The 16592-nt window shown below is 40.8% G+C and overlaps 1 protein-coding gene across 1 annotated transcript in view; it reads right to left on the reverse strand.

The window, feature by feature from the left end:
* LOC307044667 (echinoderm microtubule-associated protein-like 6) overlaps window positions 1-10914 on the reverse strand; it is a 52632-nt gene extending 41718 nt beyond the window's left edge. Inside the window, 1 exon segment of the mRNA XM_079689978.1 lies at window positions 10645-10914. Coding sequence (XP_079546104.1) covers window positions 10645-10841 — 197 coding nt within the window. The 5' untranslated portion in view covers window positions 10842-10914.
* Window positions 10915-16592: the final 5678 nt, after the last annotated feature.

The following is a 16592-nucleotide window of genomic DNA, read 5'->3' on the forward strand; positions in this document are numbered from 1 at the left end:
CGGACTATTTTGTTACCCCCTCCCTCCTACAGCACTGTGTTACAGGCACATTCATAAACACCAGACACGCAGCTATGAATACATTCAGTGTAGGTGAGTCTATTTATAGTAGGTGGTGGAATCAGGGCAGCTTCTATAAATAGCCCAGAGGAACCTCTGTAAGTGTGTGTGTGTGTGTGTGTGTGTGTGTGTGTGTGTGTGTGTGTGTGTGTGTGTGTGTGTGTGTGTGTGTGTGTGTGTGTGTGTGTGTGTGTGTGTGTGTGTGTGTGTGTGTGTGTGTGTGTTTGTATAATACAACAGCTTGTTTTCCCCAGTCTTCTTGTAGAGATAACTGAGTACACTGGAGAGTCTCTTATGATAATATTTTCATATCTGACAACAGCCTGACTTTCCTGCTCCTCTCCTGCAGTGACTTAGAGTTTTAGAAAACATGTCTTGTTTATTATTTTATAAAATGTTATATCATCATCCCACCTTTTATTCTTTATTAATATCAGTAAATCTACCATGTCAGTTCTCAAGTCTTACACTCTTAAAATGAATATAAATTAAGTCAAATCATGTCAAATCAAGTCAGAGTAGTTCAAGATTATTCCAAGTCACGTCTCGACTGCTTTGAAGGGTTGCAGGTGTATATCAGTATGTAGTGTCTCTACTTTAAAGAGTCCTCTCCTGCTGATGTTCAGGTGTATATCAGTATGTAGTGTCTCTACTTTAAAGAGTCCTCTCCTGCTGATGTTCAGGTGTATATCAGAATGTAGTGTCTCTACTTTAAAGAGTCCTCTCCTGCTGATGTTCAGGTGTATATCAGTATGTAGTGTCTCTACTTTAAAGAGTCCTCTCCTGCTGATGTTCAGGTGTATATCAGTATGTAGTGTCTCTACTTTAAAGAGTCCTCTCCTGCTGATGTTCAGGTGTATATCAGTATGTAGTGTCTCTACTTTAAAGAGTCCTCTCCTGCTGATGTTCAGGTGTATATCAGTATGTAGTGTCTCTACTTTAAAGAGTCCTCTCCTGCTGATGTTCAGATGTATATCAGTTTGTAGTATCTCTACTTTAAAGAGTCCTCTCCTGCTGATGTTCAGGTGTATATCAGTATGTAGTGTCTCTACTTTAAAGAGTCCTCTCCTGCTGATGTTCAGGTGTATATCAGTATGTAGTGTCTCTACTTTAAAGAGTCCTCTCCTGCTGATGTTCAGATGTATATCAGTATGTAGTGTCTCTACTTTAAAGAGTCCTCTCCTGCTGATGTTCAGATGTATATCAGTTTGTAGTGTCTCTACTTTAAAGAGTCCTCTCCTGCTGATGTTCAGGTGTATATCAGTATGTAGTGTCTCTACTTTAAAGAGTCCTCTCCTGCTGATGTTCAGGTGTATATCAGTATGTAGTGTCTCTACTTTAAAGAGTCCTCTCCTGCTGATGTTCAGGTGTATATCAGTATGTAGTGTCTCTACTTTAAAGAGTCCTCTCCTGCTGATGTTCAGGTGTATATCAGTATGTAGTATCTCTACTTTAAAGAGTCCTCTCCTGCTGATGTTCAGGTGTATATCAGTATGTAGTGTCTCTACTTTAAAGAGTCCTCTCCTGCTGATGTTCAGGTGTATATCAGTATGTAGTGTCTCTACTTGAAAGAGTCCTCTCCTGCTGATGTTCAGGTGTATATCAGTATGTAGTATCTCTACTTTAAAGAGTCCTCTCCTGCTGATGTTCAGGTGTATATCAGTATGTAGTGTCTCTACTTTAAAGAGTCCTCTCCTGCTGATGTTCAGGTGTATATCAGTATGTAGTGTCTCTACTTTAAAGAGTCCTCTCCTGCTGATGTTCAGGTGTATATCAGTATGTAGTGTCTCTACTTTAAAGAGTCCTCTCCTGCTGATGTTCAGGTGTATATCAGTATGTAGTATCTCTACTTTAAAGAGTCCTCTCCTGCTGATGTTCAGGTGTATATCAGTATGTAGTGTCTCTACTTTAAAGAGTCCTCTCCTGCTGATGTTCAGGTGTATATTAGTATTTAGTGTCTCTACTTTAAAGAGTCCTCTCCTGCTGATGTTCAGGTGTATATCAGTATGTAGTATCTCTACTTTAAAGAGTCCTCTCCTGCTGATGTTCAGGTGTATATCAGTATGTAGTGTCTCTACTTTAAAGAGTCCTCTCCTGCTGATGTTCAGGTGTATATCAGCATGTAGTGTCTCTACTTTAAAGAGTCCTCTCCTGCTGATGTTCAGGTGTATATCAGTATGTAGTGTCTCTACTTTAAAGAGTCCTCTCCTGCTGATGTTCAGGTGTATATCAGTATGTAGTGTCTCTACTGGGACATGTCTCCATGCTTTAATGTTCAAAAAGCTCTTTATTTTTCTCATACTGCCTGTGCTGCAGCACCTCTTTTCACCCTCTGTCTGAAACCAGAGCCCATTCTGCTCTGATTGGTTAGCTGGCTGGCTCTGTTGTGATTGGTCAACCAGTTTAGAGATGTTCCTCCCCTATCAAGTACAATGTGTTGGAGCGCTAGCCAATAGAAGTTCGTGTTATATAGTGATGTCACCATGTTACAGAAGTAAAGGACTTCAAAGGAGGCGAGGGGTGCCAACCTTAATCACGTAGGAACAATCCAAGTAAAGTATAAATATAAATGCTACGTAATTTGCAGCTCGTTTTTGTGATATACAGTACACAAGAAATTCTGCTCAAAGCAAACCCGTTCAAGATTTAAATTATTATATTTTCTGGCAGCGAGGAAGAAACATACGATCCTAACTGTGGAAATGTTTCACATCTGCACAATAAGTTGCTGCTGGGTATCAGCTGCCACCAGAGAGACAGGAGAATCAAAAGTCTAATAACTGCCTCTGAGCGAAGAATCTTCTTTTAAGGGAGTGAGAAGGAGTTCAGCCTCCCCCTCTCTCTCCTTACAATAAGTAGCTTAAATTCAGTTTCCAGACCTTTCAGATTTGCACTGTAGAGTGACATAACACCTAAGGGGCTTGTGTGTGTGTGTGTGTGTGTGTGTGTGTGTGTGTGTGTGTGTGTGTGTGTGTGTGTGTGTGTGTGTGTGTGTGTGTGTGTGTGTGTGTGTGTGTGTGTGTGTGTGTGTTAGAGTAAATCTGTGTGTAGGGAAAGTGTGTGCTTCAGTGTGTTTGATTGCCAGCAGATCGTGGGAACATTGGTGGCTGCGGGGCAGATTGGCGGTGGGTTGCTGAACAGATAATTTCTTAGTCATCATCTTAATGAAGACCACTGAGCTGTGAATCCCAAGAGCCACCAGGCCCCTGCTGCACGCTGCTGATGGATGAAAACCTCAAGAAGAGGAGGCTCCGAGGAGTGATTTCCTTTGCTTTTCTCCAAGGTCTTTATTAGATATTGAACACTTGAATGTCAAAGCGATTACATGACTTAATTTCAAACCCAACACACTTCTACTTTACTGTAGCTATGAATCGGTTATGTGCACAAAAAACTACCAACATCTCCATTTCACTGCTGTAGATGAAGTATGTAGTTTAATCTAGGGCGGTGGTGGTGAAGTTCATATATAGGGTCCATAGCGAAGTCCATAGCTTGGCAACTGGAAGGTCACCAGTTCAAGTCCCGGAAAGACCAAGTGCTACCGAGGTGTCCCTGAGCAAGGCACCGTTCCCTACACTGCTCCCCGGGCGCCGTACATAATGGCAGCCCACTGCTCCTAACACTAGGATGGGTAAAATGCAGAGAATTGTCAGGAAGTGGCTCAGTCACTAGGGCTTGGACTTGGAGCTGTAGGGTCGCCGGTTCAATCGGTTATGTGTGTTTTGTGCACATAACCGATTCACAGCTAGTTACTTTAGCCGGGCCGGCTAAAATGATTGGTCGTGCTTTTTACATCACTACGTCTTTTTTTATGGATTTTTTGTCAAAGCACTTCAGATATTCATTGCTATCGGGATGTTAAGAGCATTCCATGGAATATAACAACAAGTGTATCTCGAGCCGGTTACTCAAACTTACCTACCCCACCTTTAATAATAATACAAATAGCCAATACAATTCAATTCCTAACATTTGAAAAGTCAAAATGTTGAGAAATTAAGTTGAACTGTTTGGGAATATTTCACCTTCATCCTCAAACTATAACATGATTTTAAGATCCTTATGACTACTCCTCATATAAACAGATATTAAACACATTGCATATTGACTTATCATTATTAACACAAGTTTTTGCTTAGCATGGAGGATCCCAGTGGCTCACTTCACTACATTTGAGCATCCTGACATTTGCACGTACTGCTTAAAGCTTTCATCTTCATTTCCAACTCAACCTAACAACACTACCACCCCACTCTTTGCAAATTTAACTTCACACAACCCCCTTCAGCCTGAAAGCACCGCCTGCAGACAATGAACGCACCACTGACCGTCCTGCGTCCTGCACACATGGCTGCTAGCTTAGCCGCTAACTGTGCTAAAAAGTAAACATATTTAGCTCTGTTCTTCATTATCTTTAGCCAGTTAGCGTAGCCTTTTCCCCAGATGGGAGGCAAATGAGCTACACAACACACGCGCGCGCATACGCACACGCACGCACGCACACACACAAACACGGAGCGCTGGGTGTCCCTGATGGTTAGCCTCAGCTCTGTATTAGCGGCTCTCTGGTAGTTATGGATGATGATGGAGATGCGCCTGCAGGTCCTCTGACAGCCTGTGTGTGTGTGTGTGTGTGTGTGTGTGTGTGTGTGTGTGTGTGTGTGTGTGTGTGTGTGTGTGTGAGAGGATGCATGAAGTCCAACACGCCTCCAACCAGCAGTAACATCTACTTCAGGTTGATCTCACAGCAGGCTGGGAGTGAGGGTCATAATGAATGACTTTTATTAGAAACTGTTACATTGTTAAAGCATTACTTTTACTAGAATAATGGATCTGGATGCTCCTGCCAACAATGAAAACCACAGCCAGTAATTTAGAGACAAATCTAATAAGGGATTCGACAAAATAAATAAGAAACAAACTACATATGAGCTTTAAAGACTAAATCCAGATGAACTTCCTTTCTGGCCAGCAGCCACTTAGCTTTTAGACGACTGGTTAGTTTCACCCAGTGAAGCAGAAATACCATCAAAACTACACAGCAAACATAATGTGTGTGTGTGTGTGTGTGTGTGTGTGTGTGTGTGTGTGTGTGTGTGTGTGTGTGTGTGTGTGTGTGTGTGTGTGTGTGTGTGTGTGTGTGTGTGTGCGCACGTCAGGTTGTGCCTGCAGGCGACAACATGAAGTGGGACAGGAAAGGAAAGAAAGGAGAAACAGAGGACGACAAAACGAGAGACGCAGCAACCCAGATCCTCCTTCACAGTTCATCCCCATTCACTGCCTTAAAAGTGAGACAGTGACGTTAACTGAACTGCGTGTGTGTGTGTGTGTGTGTGTGTGTGTGTGTGTGTGTGTGTGTGTGTGTGTGTGTGTGTGTGTGTGTGTGTGTGTGTGTGTGTGTGTGTGTGTGTGTGTGTGTGTGTGTGTGTGTGTGTGTGATAAGATAACAGAATTAACAACGTGTCGAAAAGAGAAAAAAAAGGCTAACAATTTCTCAAAAAGAGCATTTCGACAGCGCAGAAAGTCCGTTTTCATAAGTGAAACATAATCTGCTTCGTTATTTGGATCCGCTCCAAAATTAAATGTGTTCTTCATTGACTTTTGATACACCTTCACCAAGTCTAATGAAATTCAGACTAGTAGTTTTCCCATTATTCTGCTCACACACAGACAGACTTCAGTCGAGTTTAATGGGTAGCCGATAGTTTAATACTTGTGGATAATATGATTTTAGATAGTGGGTAATACCAAGACCTGCATATGAATGAGTTTCCTTGACAATCCCCTGTGCGTATTATGACCCTATCTCTTTCCAACTGCTTTCTTTTCTGCACTGTTAAATGCAGAATGTAGGGCAGCAAAACTGATGAGGAAAAAAAATCTAATATTTAGCCCGTTTTTATGAATGGATCTGCATTTACAACTGTGCTAACACAATGACATTAAATAAAGTATATTTAGTATTTTTTGCTGGAGTAATTGTTTTTACGAACCAATCTAAATGCTATTTTTGTATTTTTAAAACACTTTCTAACCTTGGTAAGAAACAATCCATTGGAGTTATACATTGATCTGTTGTGAGTTTGCTGCAAGAAAGAACATTTGAATTTAAGTGTCTGATATTTGACAAATGCAGACCGCTATGTTCTTAATCCTTCAAAACTGGAAGCTTTGATGCAGGAAAGGTTAATTTTGTGTGTATGTGTGTGTGTGTGTGTGTGTGTGTGTGTGTGTGTGTGTGTGTGTGTGTGTGTGTGTGTGTGTGTGTGTGTGTGTGTGTGTGTGTGTGTGTGTGTGCCTTGTGTCACTAATCGGTAATCTGAATGTCAACACAGACACCAGCCGAACATTTCTCTCTGATTTAGCCTCAACTTACAAAATGAAAATCAGAAACCTAGCACTCCGAAGTGAGTCCAATCGAGCCGATCTGCACTGTATATGTTCTTTCTCTCTCTCTCCCTCTCTCCCTGCAGCAGTGTTCAGCCTCAGATAATAAACTCTGGTATTCAGCAGCAGCCGGAGATAATAATCGGCGTTATTCAGCAGCGGCCCGATGCTCGGCTGCAGAGGAGCATAAAGGCCGATCGCCCCCCGGGAGGCCGCGGCCATGAAAGAGCCAAAGAAAGAGAAAAGAGTCTCTCCCTTTCAGAGAAACTCAACATGGATTTAATGCATCAACACTGAGCCGGCCGTCACTGCAGAAATCCATCCGAGAGAGAGAGAGAGAGAGAGAGAGAGAGAGAGAGAGAGAGAGAGAGAGAGAGTGGTCACTGCTCCAACATAAAGAGCTGCATACAGGAAAAAATAACTATTTCTGACCATAGAAATCCACATTTCAGAGGGTCATGTCATTTATTATGTTTTTTATCATTTCATATTCCAGCTATTCCTCAAAAAACATGTTTTGGATATCATGCCATTCACATTTTACATTTTAAGAAATTGCAGTTTTTGTATTTTACTACCCCAAGCTTCCATAAGTGGGTCAAAAATGACCCGCATGCATTTCCTATGGGATCTTGTGGGAACCTTTGATTCTTATCACCTGTTGCCGTCAGGAATACATTCACTGTAGACCACACAGACAACATCACAAGTTACACCTCTCAGGAAGATTATTTTACACAGCAAGATCTGATACCTGTCAGTATAATAATAATAATAATAATACATTATATTTGTATAGGCCTTTATTTTCAAGGGCTCAAAATCGCTTTACAGTATAAGGGAAGGTTAGGGTGGGGGGTATAGGACTAACAAACTTGAACATGGGGGGGTGGGCTATGAGTAGACAAGAGGAGAAGAGATGAGTTTTGAAAAGGGACTGGAATACTGTGAGGGTCTCAGAATAGCGGAGATCTTTGCATCAATATGTTCAAAACGTTTTTTTTTTTAAATGTAAAGAAAATTTCTAAAATTATAAATAGTGAAAAATTAAATATAAAATATTTCTAGTGTGAACCAAAATATAATACTAAATATTATACAAGTGATTTTTCTTAACCAAAATGACACAAATGGCATAAAAACACATATTATTCTAATACGGGTCCTTTTTGACCCACTTATGGCAGAGTGTATGGTCCAGTCACTCGTGCATCTAAGGGTTAATAAACCAAAAAACTGATCTGAGATAGTAAGTTGATGTTTGACAATTTTGCAAAATTCAAGATTTGTGCGAAAAAGTCTGTCTTTACAGGCTTTTTATGTGTTTTTGGATTGTTGACAAATGATATAGTCATTGTATTTAAAGGCTGTTATCGTAGTATTAAAGGAGTCCATGAACTGAACCACATTGAAATGAAGGTATTTTGATTATATCACATATTAAACTCTCTGCGCCCTCTGACCGCTTCACTTCTTGTTAATTGCTAAATTTGCTGATCTGTTTTCTGCTTTCCCCTCTCCTGCCGCTGTCAGTCTAGATCACGGCGTTGGCTAAGTGACTAAAATGCAAATGTAATTACTTCCACAGATTTTTCCACGCCAGTCAGTGGGAGGAGAAGCAGCCGCAGTGCAGCAACACAAACTACAACCTAGACGCTAATAAACAAAGTTGGAAATATTTAAAACTAGCACTCCTCGTTCCCTTTGAATTAAAGCTGTTTCTTCACACTTCAGTTAGAAAGGAAAGACGAGGATGTTTCAACAGGCCCTACAGTATTATGCTTTTTGAGTTTTTTGCTGTAGAGCGTTATATAGGTTTGTGAGCACTGAGCATGTAAATGGTCTCTAAAGGCTAAAATCCCAAAGTATCTCTCCCACACACTCCTCACCTCTTTTTACTCCTTTGTTTCCTTCCGTAACATAATGACATCACTATGTAACAATTGCGCTTCTATTGGCTAGCGCTCCAACACATAGTCAACTAAGGGGCGGGACATTTGTAAGCGGTTGACCAATCACAACAGAGCTGGACAGCTAACCAATCACATGTTCTGATTACAACAAGCTGTTTTTTCCAGATAACAAATAAAAACAGTTTTTTGTAAAGATGTCGACCTTAAAGTCCAAATCATATTCTTCGATAGCAGTTCAGTTTGGAAAAGTCTTTCTTTGACTTCTTCTGTCAAAAAGATGAGATAGGTTGGGCTCTTATTGGGCGTGGTTCCTACTAAAAATATATTACTATGGTCATGGGGTTGCTTGGGTGAAAAACCACAGAATATATTTTGTGTTTATATAACAGCATTTCAGTTTTCTAAGCCAAAATATTACCATAATGGTCAAAACAAAACCACATGCAGAACATCAAACTGCAGAATCAGCTGTGAGACTGCAGGCAGATATGAGATGTGATCATTTGGCACAAAACAAAAAACTAACACTCCTATGTTACAAACACAGTCACACACAGTCAAAGTCACAAACACACACACACGCACACACACACACACACACACACACACACACACACACACACACACACACACACACACACACACACACACACACACACACACACACACACACACACACACACACACACACACACACACACACACACACACACACACAGCAGCTGACTGTCCAAACACTGCTGCTGCTCCTATGAGTCATTGGCTATTTAGTGTAGATGAATACACTAGGTGTGTGTGTGTGTGTGTGTGTGTGTGTGTGTGTGTGTTTGTGTGTGTGTGTGTGTGTGTGTGTGTGTGTGTGTGTGTGTGTGTGTGTGTTGGATGAATGAGTGACCTCGCTGAAGCATCTCCTCCTCCACTCGCTCTTATATGATCTTATAAACAGAGAAAATACCTTCTGTTGCTTTTCCTGAATATTATTTCAAAGAGTAAAAAAAAGCAATAACTTGAGGAGATATTTTGAGAAAAAGTTCACATAAAGTCAAACATTTTTGCATGAACAAAAGTATTATTGGAGAGAAAAATATTTAAAGAAAAAGAAGAAGTCATATATGAGGAAAAAGAGCTATGTATTTTCTTTCTGCATGATGGATCTAATTTAGCCAATTCAAAAAGTTTATCATATCCATTTCACATAATTGAATGTACACATGGTGTGATGTCATTGTGTTTACGACCCCTTTATATCATGGACTGCTGCAAAACCAAAGCAAGGAGGTAGAAGTGTCTAAAAAGCTCCATAAAACTGAACAGGTGACTCTCTGTGGGTTCAACACTATGACAGATACCTTTATATAACTCTCCATTATATAATTACCAGATCATCCCAGAGTTAAGGTTGAGGCTGTTTGTGAACTCACCTGACTCTTCGAACAAATGTTTAATCCAGGATAAAATGTGGATGCTTGACATATTGCTTCTCTTTGTTTGCAATGTTTTCTTTGCCTTTGTTGGTCTTATTTTACAGAAAACTTCACATCGATCATTACATCCCTGTGGTGAGCTGTGGCAAGTAATGTTTAATTACATTTGTTGTTCTCTGGACTTTACAGTGTTGTTTTTCTCCTGCTCTGTTTATTAAGTTCCGACGAGGACAACAACATTTATCTCCTGGAAACAAATCTGGGTCCACTAATAGGGTCTCTGTGGTGCAGGTCTCCTTGTTTATTAGATCCAGACGCCTCAGCAGTTATTACATTATATCTTATCATACACAGTGGAGTGCACTGTGGAGTAGCATCGGTTTAAAAAAAACTAAAACTTTATATTATCCTCTGTGTGCATGCTGCCTTCAAGTCATGTGGGGAATATCAAAACTAAGAGTATAAATAGAAGCCGAGCCTGTGCTGCAGCACCTCTTTTCACCCTCTGTCTGAAACCAGAGCCCAGTCTGCTCTGATTGGTTAGCTGGCCGGCTGTGTTGTGATTGGTCCACTGCTTAGAGATGTCCCGCCCCGTAGCCTATCATGTAGAATGTGTTGGAGTGCTAGCCAAAAGCAGCGCGAGTGTTACCTAGTGATGCCACCATGTTCTGTAAGTAAACAAAGGAGTCCAATGGAGGCTTTTCAGGGAGGGGGGTGAGTGTGTGGGAGAGAAACTCACAGGGATTTGAGCCTTTGCTGACCATTTACATGCACAAAAACCTATAAAACACACTACAGGGAAATACTGTATTCTAATAAACTGACTATAACAGATGCAGGTGTGGCAGCAGTCTCACCTGATGATGTCGTCGTTGTGTCCCAGGTAGAACTTCTGGCTGTGCTCTCTGGTGTTGTACACCACGCCCACCCCGCCCACGAAGTACACCAGCTCCTTCCCGGCGGTGTAGTACAGGTTATTTCGGCACTGATGGCCCCGGTACCCGTAGACCCAATCGAGCCGGAGCCGGCAGCCCGGGGCGCTCCGGTCCGACATCCTGGATCATCTGCTTCAGTCGTGCTTCAGTCGTGCTTCAGTCGTGCTTCAGTCCTGCTTCAGTCCTGCTTCAGTCCTGGATCCTCTGCTTCAGTCGTGCTTCAGTCCTGCTTCAGTCCTGCTTCAATCCTGGATCATCTGCTTCAGTCCTGGATCATCTGCTTCAGTCCTGCTTCAGTCCTGCTTCAGTCCTGCTTCAGTCCTGCTTCAGTCCTGGATCATCTGCTTCAGTCCTGGATAATCTGCTTCAGTCCTGCTTCAGTCCTGGATCATCTGCTTCAGTCCTGGATCATCTGCTTCAGTCCTGCTTCAGTCCTGCTTCAGTCCTGGATCATTTGCTTCAGTCCTGCTTCAGTCCTGCTTCAGTCCTGCTTCAGTCCTGCTTCAGTCCTGCTTCAGTCCTGCTTCAGTCCTGGATCATCTGCTTCAGTCCTGCTTCAGTCCTGCTTCAGTCCTGCTTCAGTCCTGGATCATCTGCTTCAGTCCTGCTTCAGTCCTGCTTCAAGAGCCTGCATAACACAAACAGAAGATTAACTATCAATAAAGATCTATTATCCTTCATCCTGTATTATCAATAACATTTATTATCAATTCAAAGGGAGAAGAAGTACTCAAATCTTTGACTGCAGTAAAAGCAGTCATGTTGCATTCAGCAGTTGACTAAGTCAAAGCGGTATTGCAACATGGGAAACATACTTTGTTAAAGTCATGCATTCAAAGGTTTAATTAGTTAAAAGTAGTAATATGACATAATTAAAAGATACGCTGTCAAGCAAGCATGCATTCAAAAAATCTGAATCTTAAAGGGAACGTACAGTACAATCTTACCCCTTACAAATTAAGTGGAATAGAAGTATAACGTAGTGTAAAAATAAGTGCAATTAATTGAAAATTGTAGTTTAGTACTGCCACTGAGTAGATGTAGTCAAGGTTACTGTAGCCATTGGTTTTTAAGGTTAGTGTAAAACAGGTTAATTTTTTCTATTCTTCATATTTATTTCCTTTGTTGCCATCATTTTGTCATGTGCCCAATAATTACATTTCAACTCAATTATATTCTGTCTGAAGCAATCAGAATAAGACATTTTAAATTGAACATCTTAAGGTTACTTTGTGTCCGTGATGATACAGTAATCAATTCAGAGTTACATTTTACATTTTAATACAATTTCACTACATAAACACTTGATTCTTGTGTGTATCTGTAATATTTTAAAGATATTTCAGTACTTACTGGTCATTTCCCATCTCTGGTCTGTAGTATATCCATAGTTTTGCATCCAGCAGCTGAATAAGATATCTCAAAATAACAGGCTCTCCATCTTCTTCCTCATCTTCCTCCTCAGGGCTGCAGCTCAGTTATAGTCCTGCAGAGACTTCCTGCTGAACCTAAAACATTTTTTATCACCTCCTGTTGTCTGAGTGCAATTTGCTTTAATATTCCTAAAGGGACTAATTATGTTTTTATTGCACCCTAGATGTTAAACAGTGGGTTTATTACAACTCCATCATGCCTTATGTTATTTAACAGCTATAATTAAGAAATGAAAGGAACTCTTTTTGTAGGGTAACTATAGTTTTTCTCATTTATAATTTCTGCCACAGTCTGCAGACTTTGCATCATCTGTAGACATCATATTTACTGCTCAAAAAGGAAATAGAAAATGCAGAAAAAAAGCGAATATTCCGTGAAAAACTATAAAAAAAACAGCACAATTGATGGATGATTGAAATTATAATCCCTCCCCACACTAATCCTGGACCTCAGCCCCAGCCAGGGTTACTACAGCCCGGGTGTGTTTTATTGTGGAGGAAAAACCCATTCACAAATCTGCAAGTGAGTAAAAAAAAAATCCTCCAGAGTCAGGAGCAAAAGGGTGGGTAATCTGATCCAGAATCGGAAATAAAAAAAGGGATTATTTCCTCAGTGAAGTGTTCGGGCAGTTCCGGAGACAGCCGATGGGAAAGAGGGGGTTGAGAGATAGCGACAAAAGCGAGAGTTTAATCCCCGCGGATGATCCAACTTCAGCGGGCAGAGGAGGGGAGAGAACCCGGGATCCGAGCGCTGCATTCCGGCCGGAGGATGGGAGAGGATGGTCCTGATTCCCGGCAGGAGGAGAGCATCCTCCCACTGCAGCTGGAGCTCTTTGCAGACAGACAGACAGACAGACAGACAGGTGGACAGACAGGTGGACAGACAGGCTGCAGGTAGACAGGAACCCGGATTTAACCCGCCGAATAAAGACCCTCCCTGACCGCCGAGTCCCTCCACTGTGATGTTTTATCGCTCGTTTTCGGACAGACAAGCAGGAGCATCAATTTAACACACAGCTGATTGTCAGATCGCGTTTCCGGTGCAAACACTTCAAAATAAAAGCCTCTTGAATGAGAAGGGTGTAGTGCTGCACGATGAAGTACATAGGCTACTGTCTACGTTTTCTCATTGTTGTTTCATGTAACTAAGTATACTTGCTTAGGTGCTGTGCTTAAGGTTAGTTATGAACTACTTTTACTTTGCTCTATAGTATTTATTATATTCTATAATAAAAAAAAAAAATCATAATTCTGCACAATGACTAGACCTACCTTTGATCATTTAAATATATTTTGCTTCAAACTTTAATTCACTGTTTTTAAGTAAAAGCGTTAAAGTGGACCTATCATGCTATATTAGAAACATATATTGTAGGGCCATACCTATACAAAACATTTCTGTGAAGTTTTTTGCTTTAAATACCAAACAGATCACCCATTGTAGCCATGCCTCACACTCAGGGCCGTCCCTGGCCAACATGAGGCCCCACGCAAAGTTATATGATGAGGCCCTCTGTTGTGCGAGCGTCAGGGGGGGGGGGGGGGGGGGCACACTAATTGCGCCGCATAAGCGCATAGGTGCGCCGCATTTTTCGGCTCAGTTGAGGCAACATCCTGTTCTAAACCACATCAAGGATTATTTCTGAAACAGTATGGAGCTCAAATGCTTTTTCTCTTGCGGGTTTATCACAAGGTGAGTTCCTTTTTTAATTTCATGCTTTTTAAACACCTGTGCTCTCCAGTACAGGTTAGCTCTGAGTGTTAGCGAGCCTTGCTAATGTAAACAAAGACGAGATTACGTCCCAAAACACGTCAGGCATTGTTTCTGATAGCAACTCTCTGTGGGTCCGCTGCCGATTTAACGTCATATCGGCAGCAAATCTGTATCCGCACGTTGTACCCCCTTTTTAAAAGATGTGGGTACGGAGGGAAAGAGAAAGGGTTTTATTTTCTGACGCTGCGTGAGTTTCCCGACACACCGGGGGCACATAGTTATGTATAAAAGACATCACAAAGTGCATTTTGCATGATAGGCCCCCTTTAACACTAATAATTTGCTGCTATATTTACGTTCTTACTTTATAATACTTCTCCCTATTTATCGTTTATTCCAGTTCAACACACTAGAAAAATGCATTTAATTTGAGCTCATAATTTATTAAATTTTATTTTGATGGTCTTATTTGTGCACTTCCGGTCGGATTGTATTGATTTGTCTCGCTCTTAATGCAGCTCGGGCTCATTAACCATGACGCACAGAGAGAAAACACCCCGCTCCGCTGGAGAGGACGCATGGCCGCAAAGCATTGTGGGACTTTGTGTTTTTCCCATTCACTATTATATGTGTTTTTATCATTGAGAAAATCAGCGAGGAAGGAAAAACTACAAATACCGGCAGCAGAGGTGGAGGAGCTGTCTGTGGTGCTGAACTGGGAAACTGGGAGAGAGACAGTTTCAATATGAGTTAGGTAAACAACTTATGTTTAATGTAAATGTCAATTAGTTTATTAAAGTTAGGATTATAGTATAATTGCTAAAAGCCATAACTTTACATATATCCACTACTAAAAAATAAAACCTAAAATACCTATCACTGCTTCTTCTGTTCTTTTATCAGAGAGCGATTTGGTATTAATGGTTTTATTTTGGGATCAATTTGTTTTCCTGGTTTTTATATAAATAAAGATTACAAATATTATATTATCATAATATTGTTCCCACAGTTGAAACTATAAACAAAACAGACGTCTGAGGTTTTTTCATTTACATCTTTGGTTGTGTTTGCTTTTAATGGTTGCACGATATTGAAAATCTAATAATATGCCTGTTGGGGAAACTTCTGAAGCAATTGGAGTCAGGACTCAAAGAGAGACAGGAGGAGAGCTGGAGCTTTGATGGCAAACACTGACTCTTTATTTGGAGCTTCGGCCGGCGAATTTCCAAGACATGTCACGGGCCACGATCTGACCACACGGTTGAGATGCCACAATCAATTCTGAAGAACTCTACCCCAGACCCGTGTATTTAGCTAGTTCAGAGAGAATAATCAACATTGTGCATAACAAGATAGAAGCATAACACCTCTATCAGCTGACGCCAACAGGCAGGAACAGGGAGACAAAACACTGAGAGCAAAGCAGCCAAGGTTACAGGTGTGCTCAGTCAGGACAGTATGAACTGATCAACTGGGTCAAAGTTATGGGCCTTGGAAAATACTTCCCCAACAAAGCCTTTCTCTGAAACTCTGCTGACTGAAGTGTAAATGGATCCCTGCAGAGGATCAGGTGATGGACCACCTGGGGGATGATTTTGCATCTTTTGTTGTTATGTTTACTTCAGGTATAATAATCACACCCAACAGAGCTGTAAACAAACCTGTAAGACTCTCAGTGGGAGGATTTAATAACAGGAAGTCCTGACTGCACAGAAACTAAACTTCATACACTAACTGAGTGGTGTTCGGGGTGTTCCCGTTTGATTAATTGTTTGAAAGGGATATTTACTATGAAAAACATTCATCTTTCATGTAAAAAAAATGCAGATTTTAGCTTCTTAAATTAATCTAGAATGTATAATCTTTATCACTTCCACTCATACACAAACTATCTGTGATCTACTGCTCTTGTTGCACCATCTTGTGGCCAAAACACAGAAGTACACCTGAAATATAACTAAGAAATACAAACTGTAAAACACTATTAACATCAAGTGACTTCATCTGACTACATTTTTAAATCTGCACATGGAAATGATTTATGATGTTGTTCACACTTTGTCTCTTTGCAGTTATAATCATGGAAGTAAAAGCATTTTAATTAAAAACTCTTTGCATGAAGTTTGTAATCCTGGCAAATCCCTGCTGAGTAATTTGTTGTTTAGTTAAAGTGACGTCTGTTCTAAATAAATCACAGACACTCACTTTGATTATCTGATGTCTGCATTTAGTTTGTACTGCACCAAATATTTCTACTTCAGTCCTCCTTTTTCTAAGTAACTCTGGGAACATGTATTTTTCCTTTTTAACCCATAACATCCCGGACCCATTTCTACTTTTGGGGAAATTAATTTAGACTAAATAGACCACATTTCTGACAAATAACGATGTATTCATCTTATTTGTTTCATATCAATTTGATCAAGAAATGTTTCCGCAACAGGTTAAATGTAATAAAGGACATGTTATGTAAGCATTTTCATTCTGAAATGGCTTGAATTTTACCTTTAGCAACAACAAAAAGCTTTTGAAATGTAGTTCTGTGTGTTAGCCTGGCACATGGACATGTTGCTATGATATTATCAATAACGGCCTCCAAAATACACGCACACACACACCTCTGTATTAGCGGCTCTCAGGTAGTCAGGTGATGATGATGCGCCTGCAGGTCCCCTGACAGCCTGTGTGTGTGTGTGTGTGTGTGTGTGTGTGTGTGTGTGAGA

This window comes from Notothenia rossii, assembly GCF_949606895.1.
Source record: "Notothenia rossii genome assembly, chromosome: 6".
NCBI lineage: Eukaryota > Metazoa > Chordata > Actinopteri > Perciformes > Nototheniidae > Notothenia > Notothenia rossii.